General features: G+C 39.1%; 4 protein-coding genes across 5 annotated transcripts in view; 3 read left to right on the top strand and 1 right to left on the bottom strand.

Annotated features, from left to right (window-relative positions):
• The window catches only part of LOC123957293 (leucine-rich repeat extensin-like protein 2), a 3,606-nt gene extending 1,868 nt beyond the window's left edge, over positions 1 to 1,738 (top strand). The window contains exon 4 of the mRNA XM_046029988.1: positions 962 to 1,738. Coding sequence (XP_045885944.1) covers positions 962 to 1,738 — 777 coding nt within the window. The remainder of the gene's footprint in view (positions 1 to 961) is intronic.
• A 753-nt stretch (positions 1,739 to 2,491) lies between these two features.
• On the bottom strand, positions 2,492 to 8,702 carry cops6 (COP9 signalosome subunit 6). The gene is made up of 10 exons (XM_046031002.1): positions 8,461 to 8,702; positions 6,883 to 7,008; positions 6,599 to 6,730; positions 6,049 to 6,137; positions 5,637 to 5,699; positions 5,499 to 5,546; positions 5,273 to 5,387; positions 4,108 to 4,200; positions 3,764 to 3,864; positions 2,492 to 2,921 (listed from the first exon to the last, which is right to left on the bottom strand). Exons 1-10 carry the CDS (start codon positions 8,501 to 8,503, stop codon positions 2,781 to 2,783), a joined length of 951 nt encoding a protein of 316 aa, XP_045886958.1. The 5' UTR covers positions 8,504 to 8,702; the 3' UTR covers positions 2,492 to 2,780.
• LOC123957900 (F-box/LRR-repeat protein 12-like) lies at positions 8,566 to 12,006 on the top strand. 2 transcript variants are annotated; one of them, XM_046031001.1, is made up of 3 exons: positions 8,566 to 8,927; positions 9,080 to 9,155; positions 10,144 to 12,006. In XM_046031001.1, exons 1-3 carry the CDS (start codon positions 8,827 to 8,829, stop codon positions 10,963 to 10,965), a joined length of 999 nt encoding a protein of 332 aa, XP_045886957.1. In that variant the 5' UTR covers positions 8,566 to 8,826; the 3' UTR covers positions 10,966 to 12,006. The 2 variants fall into 2 exon arrangements, with proteins under 2 accessions (XP_045886957.1, XP_045886956.1); XM_046031000.1 differs by having other exon boundaries at positions 8,568 to 8,927; positions 9,919 to 12,006.
• A 764-nt stretch (positions 12,007 to 12,770) lies between these two features.
• On the top strand, positions 12,771 to 17,231 carry aurkb (aurora kinase B). Its single transcript, XM_046030560.1, has 9 exons — positions 12,771 to 12,893; positions 13,807 to 13,845; positions 14,016 to 14,097; positions 14,175 to 14,220; positions 14,971 to 15,159; positions 15,545 to 15,683; positions 15,913 to 16,061; positions 16,187 to 16,361; positions 16,630 to 17,231. Exons 1-9 carry the CDS (start codon positions 12,888 to 12,890, stop codon positions 16,801 to 16,803), a joined length of 999 nt encoding a protein of 332 aa, XP_045886516.1. The 5' UTR covers positions 12,771 to 12,887; the 3' UTR covers positions 16,804 to 17,231.
• The last annotated feature ends 314 nt before the right edge of the window (positions 17,232 to 17,545 follow it).

Genomic DNA, 17,545 nt, shown 5'->3' with positions numbered 1-17,545 from the left:
GAAACACGCGACTGGGTGCTTCAGGAGGTTGTTATTTGACTTCCGGGCGTCCTTGTGTGAAACAAAAAACATTCCCATATCCCAGCAAATCAAAACACATTTAACTTTATTTATTGTCTGTGAGGCAGAATCTTTTGTCTCTGCTGTTTAAAGCTACAAACACCCTAAAACAATTATAACACACAGCAAAAAAACAAATTTAACTGATTTAACAAGTGACCATCACATATTGCAATCACAGACCAGCAAAGTACAATCAGATTTCTGCTGATAACCAGTCCAAATTATTAGATCAATTACTGGATCATGTTACATTACATTTATTAATTTAATGAAACGGTTTTATCCAAAGCGACTTACAATTGCTATATTGGTCAGAGTTTGAACGCCTCTGTAGCAAGTAGGGGTTATTACCATCACCTCAACACTACCTGTTCTTCATGGGTGAAGGGTCTTGCTCAGGTACACATTGGTAGATGTGTCACAGTGGGTTCACAGGGGAACTGAACCCGGGTCTCTCACATCAAAGGCATGTGTCTTATCGACTGTGCTATCACTACCCCTAGCCTTGCTGAGATCTTAATACTTTTTGGGGGACATTCGTCATTGATTAGACAGTGGACAGTAGAGAGTTTACAGGAAATGAGGGGAGAGATTTGGGGGATGATGTACTACTGAATTCAAACCAGGGATGTTCTAAACCCTTCCCCTTCATGTTGCATACAACATCCCAGATACTACTTTCTGGAATATTAGTTGTAAAATTAGGGTTATAATCTTTCTGCAAATCATATTGTGTGTCCAAATTCATAAATGAAAATTAGGCTGTCAAATACAGAAATAATACGTAGTATATATCCCACATTGATTCATACTAATTAAATTAATTGAAAATATGTCATGTTTTAGCACATTAGTGTCTTACCTTTAATTTGTCTGTTTTTTCCCCACTACCTTTCAGCTCTATGAGATCGACAAGCTGCGGATGCTCTACCAGCAGATGAGGTACCTGGAGCACACCTATGGCCCCAACGCTTCCTATTTCCAGAGCAAACTGGGAGTGCCAATGATCATGTGTGACCCGGCTACAGACAAGAAGTGCAAAGTCGCTCCTCCTCCTCCTCCAATAAAAGGGGTCCCAAACCCCACAGAGCCCCCAGCAACCCCTCCTCCTCTTCCTGCTGCTCCATCAATTTCCCAGGCTGATGTTCTCTACTTGTGCAACCGTAAGGACCCCCTCTGTAAGCCCCACATTGTCTATCTGCCCACCGGCGCCGTGCCTGTGCTCTGCGACCCCCGCTACCATCCCCACTGCACCCCCCAGAAAGCCCCTCCAGCCCCAGTTGCAGTGCCCCAACCTCCTCCCCTTCCACCAAAAAAGTCCGCCCCACCTCCACCAATCCTCGTGAAGAAGTCTCCCCTGGCCCCTATCCGCACCTTCAAGGGCATGGAGTACGACTGTGACCCATACTGGGACCCCGACTGCCTGATTGACCACCCACCCAGGCCTATGAAGGGGAAGATTGTGGTCCCCCCGCCGCCACCCCCTCCTGTGGAGGAGGAAGAGAAAGAGGAACTAGCTCCCCCTGCTCCCATCGAGAAGAAAGTAGCCCTCTACCCGTACTACTACCCTATGCCCTACGACCCCAGGGATGATCTGTACGACCCGGCTCGCTTCCAGTACCCACAGCCTGCTGCTGCTGCTGATGAGCCTGCAGAGTCAGGCCACAGTCAGTAAAACATGTGTTAGAGAAAAGTTGTTTTACTTTAAATGACAAAGGACTTTGATTAAAAACATATAAGTTTTAAGTTTCAAAAGTTTCCTATTTTGAGGGATTTTACCATCTTGCATATTTACTGTCATGGAATACAAACTGTACTAAAAGTCACAGTATTTGTTTAAAATCACAACTGTTAATGTATTTACCATAACTGTTAGTTTTTAAAAAAAAGTACTTTTCAATCAACACATACAATGCAAATTACTTTTGAGTAATGAGATAATAAAGTGTCACAAAACAGTTTGTCAGTGAATGAGTATGTATTTTTGACTTTGAACATACTTATAATAAACTGCAAGAGAGAAAATGTTTGCTCCTCCAAGCACCACGTGGCAAGTAAGAGCAGACTAGTAAAGTAAAGGTGCCAACTTGCAGGCTGGGGTTCATTATGTCTACTTCCACTGTACATTTAATACCCATAAAAATGCTGACTCCTATTAGACCTCCGACTCTGCCCCCCTTTTCCTGCCACGTATAACTGTCTGTTCGAACCTCCAAAGGCAATCGAACAGCAGGAACACAACTTCAAAAGACGAGCTAACTGCAAACACTCCTGAGAATAAACCTGCAGCTCCACACAGCTGACTTTCATAAGCTCCTTTCAAAGCACAGGTCTGACATTTTCATGAGCTGCGTGTTGTGTACTGTTATTATACTGTCAACCTCATTATAATCATTTAAGCTTAGAAAGTAAAAGAGTCAAAGTCCCGTGAAAAAAATCAGCAGATCATTTATTACATACAGAAACATTAAACAATAAAACAAACGGGGTAAAATATTACAACGTCCATGTACAGTGGATCTATTTCTGTGCATACCCAAGAATGAGTTATTGATTGGTGAAATTAAGCGCTTTGACAAACACTTGTAGTTGAAAATGATAAACTGGGTTCAGAAATTGTTGTAGCTAATCAAAATAAAAACAAAACACACACAAAAAAAAAAAGAACGAAAAATAAACTGCAGTGCTTGTTTGTCTCTCTGCTTTTAACTGCCAGCTCAAAAGAACAGCCCTCTCATCCTCCGGCCGATGCCCTGTCTGTCGTACAGGACATTGAACTTGTTGATGAACTGGTTCATACTGTTGCATGTCTTGGTGATGGTGCCTAAATAGGCCATGAGGCCCACGTCATTACATTGCTGCAGGGGAAAAAAGATGCACAGTTATAGAAAAGTACTCTCTTGGCAATGCAACAGAGAAAGAGACTGTCTGAGCGTTACAGTTATGATCACAGATTTTAAGTAACAGTCTAATATTTAATTTTTATGTTTCAATCTGAAATGCTAATTCAAATCTTTTAATGTACATAATTGAAGAATTTACACCAGTAAAAACAATCTACAGTGTTATATTCTATATTTTTATTATTGTCAATAAATCATTTAAAAAGACCAAAACAACAATGAATTCATCCCACAAATATTGTCTGTGTATCCAAATCCATATATCCCTTCTCATCTGTGTCATAGACCTCAACTGTTGTCCTAAAACTATTAAAGACAAATCCGTGAACCACACTGTAGCGTTGGGTGACATGTTTCTTCATTACTATGAAAATTGGCACTAGTTTATTATAAGTCAATTCTACATACACTGTCCTGGTGCTGAAAATACTCACTAGCACATTAAAAAGTGTATTTATCCGCAGCTGCAAATAGCCCCCTGTTTGAGAAACATTTGCTAAAAACTAGTGCCTGGTTGTGGTTTTTGCTCTTTTGAAAAATAAAAATATATATAGAAGCTCTGGTATGTGGTTTTTCAAAGAACAGTTTGAGAAAACATGGCAGACCTCTGGATTATGCTCAAAACTCTGTCCACTGAAACACACATTGTATGGACAATGCTTATACATAAAGGATAATCTATAGTTTAGGGATCATTGTACTGTTATCTTGTCCTTTATGTGTAATGTTATGATTTTGTTCAATGCTACTATATTAAAAAACATTTTATTTGTGAAGGTACATGAAAGCTTGCTTACATCATAGAAGTCAGTTTTGAATTTAATGGTGCTGAGGACGGGCAGTCTGTGGCACAGGGCGTTCGCTTCTCGAAGGATCTCATGGTTAAATGGCACCTCTCCTGCATTACATGAAGACAGACAGGAAAGAGAACAAACAAGTTAAAGTATACTAAAAAACTGAGGTAAGATCATCCTGTCAAGACCGTATTGAATCAGGGGCTTGTAATTATGGAGGTGTGTTTGAGCGGCCTCTCTTAACGCTGTAAAAGTGGGGAACGGAAAAAAAACAGCTGTTTTCCAGACATATTTTCCCATTCTTTGCTCTTACGTCGTCATTAAAAAAGGTCCTGTCGTCCTCTCACCTGTTTCAACGGCTTTGACGTACTCTAGAATGATCTTCACCCGGCTGTGGAGCATCTTTATCGCACTATGCTGGACTACAAGGTGTTCAGCAACTAACAGAGAAGACAGAGAGATTACTGGAGTTAAAACCTATTCAAAGATAGAATTCATTTTTAATGACTGTCTAATATTAGTCAGATCACAGGACAGCCATTTCCTCCACATTTAGATAGAGAATTGAGACTGCCTGCTTTTTTGATGTTTGCACCTTAACCATCTTCTTTTAAGTATAAATTAACAACATTGTGTTTAGTTTATTATTATATTGTTCCCCCTGCCCACTGTTGTGTGTGTTTGGTTTCTACTTGAATCTATGTCTTCATTTTTCACACTTTTATTCTTCTGTAAGGAATTGCAATGCTTTTATATGAGACATCCGTACAAACAATCTTTAACTTAATATGTGGCAACAATCACAACACATCTGTAATTCAAATGTCTAGTGTGCAAAGTATAGAAGAGCCTGGAATCTGCTTCAAAATTATGAAGTCTTCATTTTACTCGTTACATTTTAACTTCAGAGATTTTGATAACTTTTCTCTTATAAATACAAACTGGGTGTTTTAGTTAGATCTACCAAATACTTTTTACAGTATAAAGTACTGATACCAGTATATGACATAAAATTCACCAAGTATGCACTGAATAATCAGACTTCACCTAACCACAGGTAAGAGACGCCAGGATTTCCTACACTTTCCCTACAGAAAAAAAATTACAATTGTATCCTCAATTCCTCCAGAAATGAGTCCTTTGTGTACAGGGGATTATGTAAATAAGTACATCTTGAAAACAAGATAATCCATTACAGTCCAGAGCTTAGACTAATGTTCAGCTGCTCTTCCAAGTCTGTATTTTTTAATCTTTCATTTTGAATGCGGAGCCTCTTCATATTCTACTCACAAATATACAGTACAAAGTAGTTAGAACATTGCTACTGACACAACCGGCTAAAATAGCCATTTCTTTTGGACTTCAAAAATTTGAGATAACGTCTTTTATGTTGAGTAAACAATGCTTATAAAAGAAACTTTAAAAAACAGCTAACAGGTCATTGGAGTGCATGCGTACTCACTCACTGTTTAATCTTCAAAAAGGGGAGGAGAACATTAAGAACTCTCTCACCTGTTGAGTTTTCTCCTGTGCCGGTGGCGGTCATCCGAGCAACGTGGTCAACACCAATCCTCTCTGCTTCCTCTGTAGCCAGAGTGTACGTGAGCTCGGCAAACAACATGGTAGCCTACATTAAACAAAAAACACATCAGATTAAACTTAAACAATTCTCTGTGGGAAACTGGCTCACTGCTGCAGGACAGAACATATAGATAATATGAAATTATCAAAGCAGTACCTCGCCACTGATGATGTCAATCACAGATTCATAAACACTAACAGGGAGCTGAAGGAGAAAAGGACACAATGTTTAAACCAGCTGTAACACATTTATGGTATTTTCTCTTTCTTGAAGTGAAAAGGCAGAGAAACTTACATCGGTGTGTTTTGTCATTGGGTTGAGCTTGAGGAAGAGAGGGCTCTCAATGATCTCACACACCTGGCAGAGAAGAGGGAAATAACAGTGGGAAAATGTAGCGTACACAATCTGACCATCAGACTTTAAGATGATTTTACTTTAATGTATTGGAATTCAGTAATCACAATTTTTGTATTGGCTGAACATGAATCATTAACAAAACATGTCAGAATATCTACAATATTAACACTACTGCTCTGCTATTAACTGTAAATAGCAGAGCAGTCTAAACGTTGTAGCCCATGTATCTGACCAATTGAGGGCAATGCTGCAGCAGGAAAGCCTTGCTTTGAGTCTTAAAGTAGCTGCAACTTGCCACTAATTCAGTCAGTCAGCATCTGATCCTATAGCACCTTTAACTTTTACCTACCTGCTTGTGAATATGAATATCTGATTGGTCAGGGGGTCCACCTGTGGTGTACCAGCCCAGGAACTCCATTTCCTTGAAGACTTGTTTGACTGAGAGACAAAAGGAAATATTACAAGAAAACTACAGCAAGCACCTGACATATTTGACTAATGAGTAATCATTTATAAATAACTGAATCTTATGTTGAAGCAATCGGACACAAGTTTGTTACCAAATACTGACATACAATCTTTTTATGCTACGCTATGACGTGTTTTATTCAATTCAGCAAGTCACCTCTGGACCCTTACAATAAACTTGTCAAAGGAGAAACAAACATATATTCGTCAATATCTCTACATCAGCTGATCTGAAAATGAAAGTTCATGTCTTATCAGCTTTTTACACTTTCATTTTTTATATTATTCCTATTGTTACATGAAAACAAATTTGGAAAACCTAATCTGTGAAAATGTAGCTTAGAAATTTATCTCAAAGATGCTTGTTCTGCCAATATTGTTGATGAAGTCACTTCCTAAAAAAACAAGTTGGGAGCACACAAACCACTTACATTGTTCCTCCTTGGTGTAATAGTACTCCTTGTCAATATGCACGCGGTCATCTATGGTGTGAGACAGCAACTCAAAGGAGTTCATCACCTCGATGTTTCTCCCCTCCTGCTTCCCGATCAGGGCTCCAATCACTGAGCAGGACAAAAAACACAATGAACAACATCTGTTATAATGACCTGTTTCATTACACTCAGTGACAGAACAACCGAACTGAACATGAGACAACTGTACATTACGTTACTGACTACATGCTGTAATCATTGCATAGTGTTGTCACACCTACCCTGCATTGGTCGCCCCTCTTGTGAGCGGATGCGTATCCAGTGGTCGGATATGTTGAGGATAACCAGAGGGTGTAAGGCCACAGAAACACTCCCAGTGACCCCTGAGGCCATAACACTGGGGCTGGCTACAGTCACACGGAGACAAAAACAACGGGGGCTTTAACATTACAGCAAGTTGATGATTAATTGATCAGATGCTTGACATAAAATTATCAACTTTTCTACTTTATATCATTGTAAAGTGAATAACTTTAGGTTTTGGACTATTGTTTGTCCCCTTGGATTCTGGAACATTTTTCACAATTTCCTGATATTTCATAGCTCACTAATTAGTTAATCAAGAAAATTAATCTGATTCAAAACCCAAATAAATGCAGATAACTGTTGCAAACTACAACCACAAACATTTGCCAATAGAGCTGCAACGATTAGTCGATTGAAAGAAAATGAATCTAAAACTATTGTGATAATCACTTAATCTTTCATTTTTTAAGCAAAAATGTGGCTGGTTTCATCATTAATGTGAAGAATCGATGATATTCTTTGTCATTTATGATAGTAAACGAAGAGTCTTTGGGTTTGTTTGGGACTGTTGGTTGGATAAAAGAAACAAATCAAAGATAAATGATTAGTCGATTAATCGTGAAAATAATTGACAGATTAGTCAATAATGAAAATAATCCTTAGTTGCAGCCCTATTTGCCAATATGACAAGTAGTGACGCAGTGACCTGTGTTTGATGCCAAGCCAATATAACAGTAGAGCCAGATCAATAAAACTGTAGGTAGATATTAGCTAATGTAACAGATATAGTGTATCTCAAAATTATCAAAAAATGGTGCTAATGATATGCAACTGTGTTCAAATATAAATATCAGCAGATTTATTATCCAGACTTTCATTAAAAATTAGTCGTGGGCAACTTATAAGCACAAACATTTGATAACATGCTAAGTAGGGCAGACAGTTATATCTTATAATATATAACTTATTGGTACTTAATGAATAACGTTACAAAATCTAATAATAAAACATAATTGAAGTTGGTATGCTGTTGCTATGTTTGACAGTTGTTCAATTCAATGCTGGAAAAATGTTCCCCTAAAACAATGGTCAGCATAACCTTAGATAAAGATATCAATTTAAGATTTAAATTCTAAATACTGAACGATAGATATATCGATATGTCGTCCATCTCATGCACAGCGGACGTCCACGACCAACCCTAATTTGAGATTGGGTTGTTGTTACAGGTAGGCAGCTGGGTTTTCCTCAAAACGGCCTGTGCAGACAAATCACGGTTTACATTTCTGACGCAAACTCCAGTAAGAGAGAATAAGAAAGACTCAAATATCCAAAGTGATAAATTTGTTGACAGCTTTACAGAAGAGCCGAGTAATTAACAGTTACGTTAACCCGCTTATGTCAGCAAGCTCGCTACCTAGTTACAACCTGTAACACCACAAATTCACCACCCTCGGTCACTCGTAACACGAATGTAAAACAAATGCGACAATCTGCGTAGAGTTTCGTGTTGAAATCAGGCAGAAAGTATAAGATAAGTGAGAAATACTTGCCTGCCCCATCCACTTCCATTCCTCCACCATTACTGGTCGCCATCTTGTCCGGTAAACCGCGCAGGCGCACTGGACTGTTTACCTAACGAACGTTAGGTGGCAATACCGCTTCACCGGGATGATTTCAAATACGTTCACCAAATAATTACTGTCCTATATTTGACAGGTGTCTACTGAAAGCAAGACTGGTTTTGGCCGGTGAACGCTATGTTGAGCGTAAAGAAGAATTATATATTTTTTCGGCAATTATCTGCTAGGTCCTACAGTGAGCGGGTATCTGTTCACTGGGGACTGCTGATGTGAGCGCAACCTGTGTGCGTCAGGATAGTAGTCCGTGTCGAAGGTTTAAAGAGTTTTGTTTACAAAATGGATGAATTTAAACCCTGTAACCTGGACTACTTTCCCGAAAACATTTTAATTGACGTATTGTCGTATCTGAGCGTACGGGAGCTCGTTAGAGCTGGAAGGTAAGGGGAAGTTAACTTTGCTGAGCCTAATTTAACGTTACCAGTTATTCGTCTTGCGAAACAAAAGTCAGTAACAGAGTTGCCAGCTTTGCCTTTGTTGTGATTCATTTCACGTCATGGAGTTATTTGTTGTTTTTTACGGTGTTTTTTAGAGTGTGCAAGAGATGGAAACGCCTTGTGAAAGACCAAAGACTGTGGAGATTCGTCGATCTGACTGCATGGAAAGGGGTAAGAATGTTACTGGCAATGCGGCTTTAAGTTACCCTTCTATTAATTCGTCTTTTCGTACAGTGTCGTGTTAATTTCACCACATGTCCACAATGAAGAATCTATGCAATCTGATAAAATAGCCGTGCTCCAATAGCAATAACTTTACCACTTTCTTTGGCTATAAAGAACAAAGGCTGAGTTGAGAGTGAGCGCTCATCAGAACTCTTTGTCTTTGAAAACCTAAAACCAAGTCAGGAATCGTGGTGGAATCAGGAACTCAAGGTTAAACTTTGAAATTTTGAAAATGATCATACTATGAACAATATTCCTTAGAAACCGAAGAGGAATGAATACTCCCTGCACTTCGAGTGTGTCATAGAATACAAGTTAAATTACTGATATGTAAAATACATATCTGACTGTATTTTACCATATGAACCCCCTTGGCCTCTCAGGTCATCTGGTCCCAGAGCCCAAACTAAACATGGAGAAGCACCATTTAGTAACTATGCTCCACAGAGCTGGAACAGACTTCCAGTAGAAACAAGACTTGCCCTAAAAAACATTCATGTTCTCCACCACTGTTTCACTAAATATGTATCACTCATCATCGTCCTCCTTGCTCATCTTGACCAACCTATTATTCATGTCTTTAAATTCATATTTTAAATCTCTTTGGTTCCTAACATTTAAATTTTTATGCTGTAAGCTATTACAAATGGGTTGTATGTGTCTATTTTGTCTTTCAACCCCTGCCCTCAACATTGTTCATTGTGATTAGGTGACATCCCGCATACTTTGGCTCCTGCTGCGTCAGTACCTGGGTTGCGGACTAAGGTGTCTCCGGTTGCGTGGTTTGCTGCTTTCTGCCCGAGGGGGCACCTTCCTCTCTGAGTCTTGGCTCAAAGCTTTGTCCACAAAGTGCCCTCGCCTGAGTAAGCTCTATCTCCTGCATGCAGACCTGAGAAGTCTGCCCAGTTGCCAGCTCCTACCTCCTTCTTTGCAGGTGCTGGAGCTGCGTGGCTGTGAGCTGCCTCGTGAATTTTTCAACCAGACACCTACTTCATCTGCTAGTTCCCAAGAACGAGCAGAAGCCACATCCAGTGTTGGTGCTCAACAGCAGAGAAGGGATCAGAAAGGAAAAAGACCTGGCTCTCCATCTGGGATTGGTATTGAGAGGTTAATCCTTAACAACGTACCCTCTTTCACAGACCAGCATCTGCAGAGTCTGAAATCATGGGAGAGGCTCAGTCGATTGGAGCTGCGTGACACCTTTCGTGTGACTGCTAATGGGCTCAGGAGCTGTGCTACCAAGGATGGCACTTGTGGCGTGGAAGGACTTTCCAGACTCAAGTATCTGGAAATAGGCATCACTGGGCGGCAAGGCTACCAGTTACAGATGGCCTCCCTTGGGCTGGGGGCAGGATGGCTCGGACTGGAGGAGCTGAGTCTGGGTGGTAAGGAGGTGGGGCCAGGTTTGCTCTGTGCCAGCCGTCTGAAGGACCTGAAATGTCTGTGCCTGTGGGCCTGCACACTCAGTGAGATGCAGATAGTGCGGAGCTGCAGGATGCTTCGTGGGCTCTGCCGGCTGGAGTTTTTAGACGTGATCTTCCAGCCTCGGCAGTGTCCACCAGTGGTGGAGGGGGAGGGTGGTGGAGGTGAAGAGCAGGACAGAGAGGAAGCTGCAGGTGCAGACAGCAGCAATGATGAGAACAAGACGCCAGATAAGAATGATCCTATTCCAAGTTTGCGTCGCTCACTGGCTGTCCTGCTGCCATCCTGTATACTAGTTTTCACCAACTGCTCTGTTCAGATCAATGCAGAATAAATTCAGTCTTCAGTACTGCAGCATACAAGTGGCCAATCTGGATAAAATGTCTTTTCACACAGGCATATGCAATTTTATATTGCATTATTGCTATAATGAATTATTTAAGTTTTATTATTGCGTTATGCATATAACTAGACTAGGATATTTCCAAACCATTGTTCTTCAAACTTGAATACAAGCTTACTTCTATATTTTTATGGAAAATCAACAGAGAAACTCTTTATGTATAAAATGACCATACACGAAAGACTGATTGCTAATCCTGCAAATTAAAAAAATCCCCCAAAATCAAGGTACTTCATCACAGTGATGGGGAAAAAAACATCTTGCCACAAAGCAGTCTTGTTCTTTGATTTGTAACATTGCCTCAGTGACAAACACATTAACGTTAGAGCTACAACTTTATAAGCGGTTTGAAAAAATCTTAGATAGACAGGTAGACAAATTTATATCATCCCATGCTATATATGGTCAAATCGTCCATCCCTACTGCTTCAGGGGAGTCTCACTTCCAGATTAATTGCTCACATGGCTAATACAGGTCTGGCACATGTGGACACAAACATGTTTTTAGCATACTCTTTTAAACTCAGTCACAATTTGAAATAAAATTTGGAACTACCACTGCTAGACTGTAAAGACATAAGCAGGTGTCAGCTACAAAGGCAGAGAACTAAAGCATACTGCTGGCAATGAGCCACCTGTTTCCTGTTCCTTCACTCCTTTTCAATAATGTATATATTCAGAAAAATATCCGTTACAAGCAGGTGTTTGGTTTTGGTGTAACAGAAGACAAGCATAACGTATTTAAATTGATCTTTATCAAGTCCCAATTCCCTGTTACTTGCCCATTTGTTTTCTATATGATTTTTAGAAATTATGAAATAAGAAACCTGAATTGTAGATGTCTGTACATTGTATTAATGGGGGGGAAACATGGAAGATCTGTGTCACTGACATGAATTATGTTGTATTTAAACCAACCAATTAAAGGTTACAATGAGAAATTGTTTTGAATAAACCTATTTTGAACAAATATATCCTGAAGTATCATTTGTCTTTGTATTTTATTAGTTAATTGCACAATTCTATAAAAAAACATCTTTAAAGATCTTTGTTTTGACTGATAGACTGACTTTTTAGTGGTTGATCAACAAGCCTGCACATATCGACTTGATTTTCTGCTTTTCTGCTATTTTACAACATTGTAAATATTTTTGGACAAAACAAGTGATTTGAAGAAGTCACCTTGAGCCTTGAGAAATTGTCTCACTATTTAAAAAAAAAGAAAGAAAGAAAGAAGACAATTAATGGATTAATTGTGAACATGACCTGCAGATATTTCATTATGATAATTGTTGGTTGCAGCCATAGATGTTTTCATTAATTAAAACATCACCTCTTACCAAGGAACACCAGGTTTTTGTAATTATAGTAGTCAGTAAGATATGTCAATATAACATGCAGTCAGCAGGAACCAAAGATAAAGGGCTGTATTTGAATGAGACTTGAGGATCTGCCTCATGTGCTATAAGGATTTAAAGATAGCAGATGACATCACAGGCAAAAACGTATGTATTCTGTTTTATTAAGGACACGTAAAGGCAATAGGATTTAGTTAATTTGGCCAGGTTTATAAAGAAAACAGTAGTGTTGGTACTGAAGACCGTAGATTACCCGGATGAACGAGCATTCATAGGAAGTGAGGGCAGGTCGACGGCTGACAAGCGTCAGTGTACACCAATCCCACGCTTTCTTTTTCAACAATTCTGACCAATGGGAGCATTCTGTGTGTATCATACCGACCAATCAGATTCGTGAGGGGTAGCATTTTGAAATCGTTGGCGGCTGAGGAAGTTTTTAATAGTAAAGCCTGGGCTTTCTTCGCTAAAACGTTCATAATACAGTTCTTCAGTACGATGCAGGTAAGTTTTGTTGTGTTTTATATCGAAATAAGATTATGCAAAAGATGAGCACAATGAACTTAATGTAATATTGCTTAAGTTGATACAGATTGTAAACGTTAGCTAACGTTAGCGTTGGGTTTGCTAACGTTACCTTCTTAAGCTAACTTAGCATAATGACACGTTATCTTGTGTTAAAATAATAACAGGCAGTTTACCACGTACACACAGCAAATTATATATATTAACATGTGCTGTTCAGACTGCCAACATGAGGCAAGGGTAACGTTACCAACGTTAGTCTAACGTTACGCAAACAGTAGCCTAATTTACTGGACCTTTTGTAACGTTAGTTTTTAGATGGAGCATAAGTAACCTTGCTTACTGCACGAACAACAAGCACTTGCAGGTACTTGATGTAGATGATACAAGTCTGAAAATAAAAAACATGAAAATCTTTTGGTGTTAAAGTATAGTTGGTTTAATTAACAAATGGTATTTTGTTACCTATTAATAAACATTAAAAGTTAGTAAAATAATTACGACTCAATTGTTAACGCTACAGACTACTCCATTTTCCCCCATAATACCATACATAGCAGATCTTTTGACAATATGGTATTAGAAATGTACACTGAAATACTAGGCCAAAAGGAACACAGTCTAATGCAATTTATTGCAACAGTGCAGATAACATACGTTTTTGGGGCTCAGAGATTATGTCTTTGATTCTAATAGTTTTTATTGTTGTAGATTGCATTATACTGAAAGATGTTTCTGCTAAGCCCTAATATAGCCTTCAGTGAACGTCACTACCAATAAAATGCTGTGCATTGTTTAAGCATTGTCTTAAATTAACAAGCAAAACTCAAAGCTGAAAATGAGTATCAGGAAAATACACTGTAAGTTAATGCAAGCTTGTTTATGTTTACAGAATAAGGAAAACTATGAGCCCAGGGGTTTTCAGAGACCGGTAAGATGTAATATTTGTTTTTTTTAAAAGTATATATTTGATTACCAGCAACTGTACTACCAAATTGTATAATCAGAATGCTGGTATTATGAAAATATTTGAAAGTAGTATTGGCTTAACAAAAAACATACTGCAAACTTCCTAATACTGTGTTTGCTTCTGAATATCAGTTCACAACCCCTAGTATGGTGGCAGGCCCACAGCGTGTTCAGGTGAAGCCACGAGCAGAGATGGACAGAAGTGCCATCACAGGTAAAATTACCCTGCTTGCATACAGACAACAGATACCTCAAGAAATGTACATGTTTTGATTGTATTATCCTTTTTAGGCCCTGGGAGAGAGTGTGTTGGGTCATCCTCCAGTTCAGCATCAAAGTAAGTATATTACCTTGTAGGGTTGCGGCAGTATACCAGCTTCACAGTATTTAAAATTCACATTATAGTATAGACATTTGCTTATCCATGGTATTAGGCGGGGAAATGCAACCAGAAGGAGAATCTAACATGCACATGTGCATCTTTTATTAATTTTTCAAAAGGGAGAGTTTTTACACGCATGTCATTTATAAAAAAATTAAAGAAGTAAATTAAAGTTTCAAGTAAGTTTAGTCAGGTCTTGTGAGCATTTTGGTTACAAGGTTACAGTACATTTAAAATTAATAGGGATGCATTGATACTACTTTTTCAGCCACAATATCTGGGCATTGAGTATCGGCCAATGCAGAGTACTGATCCAATACCAGTGTACAATGAATAAGCTGTATTCCTCACTGTTTGGGACTGTTTTTATTTTATGTGAAATTCAGCATTGTTGCTTAACTTTGTGACACAAAATGCAGTGTTAGCTCTCCTAGCAAAATGTTCAGGTCTACATGTGCACTGCTGACACATCGCCTAGTACGCTTGTACTAATCGGCCCCCTTGTCACTCCAGTTATTTTTTTATCAGTACCAGTATTTGGTAGTACCTGAAAATCTCATAACGTTGCAACCCTTTCCCTTTGTAGTTCTTGAGTTGTTTGTTGGTTTTCAGTTCAGTTTTTTTGTAATGCTTTCAAACATCAAGTGATTGCCTCTACAATTTGAATGGTTAACATGACAATATCCATCTTTGTAACTTCCTCAGGAAAATCACTATCGATGACTTTGACATTGGTCGTCCACTGGGGAAGGGCAAATTTGGTAATGTCTACCTCGCAAGGGTGAAGAAGCTGCAATCCGTCGTGGCACTGAAGGTGTTGTTCAAGTCACAGATGGAAAAGGAGTGTGTGGAGCATCAACTCAGGAGGGAGATTGAGATTCAGGCACATCTCAAGTGAGTATCTTGGAAAAGCATTTTCATAATCTCAACAATATATTTGTCTTCCTCAAACTAAGGAGTACTTGATGGGCTTAAATATGGGAAAATTGTCCCACAGTACAACTTCCTTGCAGGATATTTGCTACCGTCTGATTACAGGAACACTTATCAAACGCTCACAATAATTATTTATAGGTTAGATACATTTTGAGCTAACTAAAAACAGTAGTACGTTGTTTGTCCGGAGCCTTTAGTGCATATTAGAGAAGAACATAACTGCACTCAAAGTTTTTGATGGACCGTGCAGTATTGGAAATGTTTAGTACAATTTATTGCAAATCTAAAACGGCTTGCCTTAGGCTATGAACATACTAACTTAAAATGTATTTCTGTTTTGCAGGCACCCCAACATTTTACGCTTCTACAATTATTTCCATGACCGAAAGAGGGTGTTTTTGGTGCTTGAGTACGCCCCACGTGGTGAAATGTACAAGGAGCTGCAGAGATGTGGAAGATTTGATGAAAATCGTACTGCCACGGTAAGATACTGGCTTTTAAAAACAGAGCTTTTCGTTTGTGCTATTATTGTTTTAGTCAGTAAATATAGTTTGTAAGTTTTTGGAGAGTCATTTGCAAATTCTCTCTGTATCCTGTGTTAGAAGGGCAGTTTGACTACTGGACTTTTAAGATCTTGTTTTAATGATCTTGAATAGTTTATATTTAAGTGTTAGAATCTTGTTGTGATGCCAACCTCTTTTACATTTCCAGTACATGGAGGAGATATCCGATGCACTGCTGTACTGCCATGAGAGGAAAGTGATTCATCGAGACATCAAACCAGAGAATCTGCTTCTCGGCTATCGTGGAGAGCTGAAAATTGCTGATTTTGGTTGGTCTGTCCATGCACCTTCTCTAAGGTGAGGAACCACAATCCATTAGTCAACAGACCAGCTGCTCAATACTGCGGTATCATGTCACACAAATCTGCTTGTTGCTGCTTCTCTGCTTTCCCTGCTCAACTCTTTCTTTTAAACCCATTCAGACGTCGTACAATGTGCGGGACACTGGATTACCTCCCTCCAGAGATGATTGAGGGTCACACTCACACTGAGAAGGTCGACCTGTGGTGCATCGGGGTCCTCTGCTATGAATGCTTGGTCGGCAACCCACCTTTTGAAACTGCCAGCCATTCAGAAACATACAAAAGAATTATGAAGGTTGGTGTTGGGTGTCTAATATATAAAAGCCATTTGCAAATTAACAGTAACAGTGGTCAGCATGGAGCTTATCCTGGTTGTCCACATCTATGCTTCTGAGTCATGGTCTTGGGAATGATTAACTGATAATCAAATTCTTTAGTGTTTCAATCCTTGAACCCTGTAGTATACTAAACCATGAGCTGACTGTTTTTGTTATGCACCTGGCATCAGGCAATAGTTGTTTGTCATGGTTCAGATTTAATGGATGTTATGTTACTGTTTACAGGTGGATTTAAAGTTCCCTAGAAACATCTCGGATGGTGCAAAGGACCTGATCTCCAAGCTGCTCCGCCACAACCCCATCGATCGTCTCTCACTACAGTGTGTCATTGACCACCCGTGGGTACGCGCCAACTCCCGCAGAGTCCTACCCCCCATCTGCCCCACCAATAAATCCTGAGCCTGCCTGTGTACCTCCTACTGTGGGGGTGCTTTATCTGTCCTTCACAACAGACTCTGGACCAGCATGTTTTGGTTCCACTGCCATGGGCTTTAAACTGCCATTATTCTGGCACATTTTATGATGGGTATAAATGCATACCAACTTTTTTTATATTGTACAGTGTGATATCACTATGTCTATGTGATGTATGTTGTCTAGAGGTGTTTTGTGTTTTTATTGTCATTCCCTTTTCTAAAACTTTTAAAAATGGACCCAGCTATATTTTGGATTTCTGTATCTGACGGTGTTGACACCAAAGTACTACTGTTAGACTGCCTCAAGCTGTGTATATTCTCAAATAGTTTAAGATGAGGTGTTGGGATGGAAAGCATGTTTTATTTTGCCTCAAGCTACACTTTAAATTTCTAATAAATATCATACAAGGATTTGTGTACATGTAATGACTTTTTTTCTTCAATACCATGCAAACTTGAACGGCATATCATAAGATTATGAGCTAATGATTTTGGACAGTGTTATCAAATACACTCAGTTGGCCAGTTTAGGTACACCTAGCTAAAACCATCAGTCTAATAAAACGTATGCTGCAATAATAAAAATTTCCTTTTATAAAGGTTATTATTCAGTCTTTGTTAAAACTGGAGGCTGTAGTTTGTGACACTGTATAACAGAGGCTGACCACCATTTACCAAATGGCAAATACTGTTTTATACATATGAGGAATTTGCTGTGATGATAA

This window comes from Micropterus dolomieu, linkage group LG19 (genome assembly GCF_021292245.1).
Source record: "Micropterus dolomieu isolate WLL.071019.BEF.003 ecotype Adirondacks linkage group LG19, ASM2129224v1, whole genome shotgun sequence".
Taxonomy (NCBI): Eukaryota; Metazoa; Chordata; class Actinopteri; order Centrarchiformes; family Centrarchidae; genus Micropterus; species Micropterus dolomieu.
The sequence above is the reverse complement of the archived record's forward strand: the minus strand, read 5'-3'. Positions and strand labels throughout refer to the sequence as shown.

Excerpts from the sequence above, each read along its gene's own strand:
- aurkb (XM_046030560.1), top strand. Across the intron at positions 13,846-14,015 it reads CCAGGGGTTTTCAGAGACCG|TTCACAACCCCTAGTATGGT; the intron begins GTAAGATGTAAT and ends TCTGAATATCAG. Across the intron at positions 16,062-16,186 it reads GTCCATGCACCTTCTCTAAG|ACGTCGTACAATGTGCGGGA; the intron begins GTGAGGAACCAC and ends AAACCCATTCAG.
- cops6 (XM_046031002.1), bottom strand. The coding sequence starts at position 8,503 with ATGGCGACCAGTAATGGTGGAGGAATGGAAGTGGATGGGGCAG. Across the intron at positions 6,138-6,598 it reads TTACACCAAGGAGGAACAAT|TCAAACAAGTCTTCAAGGAA; the intron begins GTAAGTGGTTTG and ends TTTGTCTCTCAG. Across the intron at positions 5,547-5,636 it reads CAATGACAAAACACACCGAT|CTCCCTGTTAGTGTTTATGA; the intron begins GTAAGTTTCTCT and ends TTTCTCCTTCAG.
- LOC123957900 (XM_046031000.1), top strand. The coding sequence starts at position 8,827 with ATGGATGAATTTAAACCCTGTAACCTGGACTACTTTCCCGAAAACATT. Across the intron at positions 8,928-9,079 it reads GAGCTCGTTAGAGCTGGAAG|AGTGTGCAAGAGATGGAAAC; the intron begins GTAAGGGGAAGT and ends GGTGTTTTTTAG. Across the intron at positions 9,156-9,918 it reads ATCTGACTGCATGGAAAGGG|GTGACATCCCGCATACTTTG; the intron begins GTAAGAATGTTA and ends CATTGTGATTAG.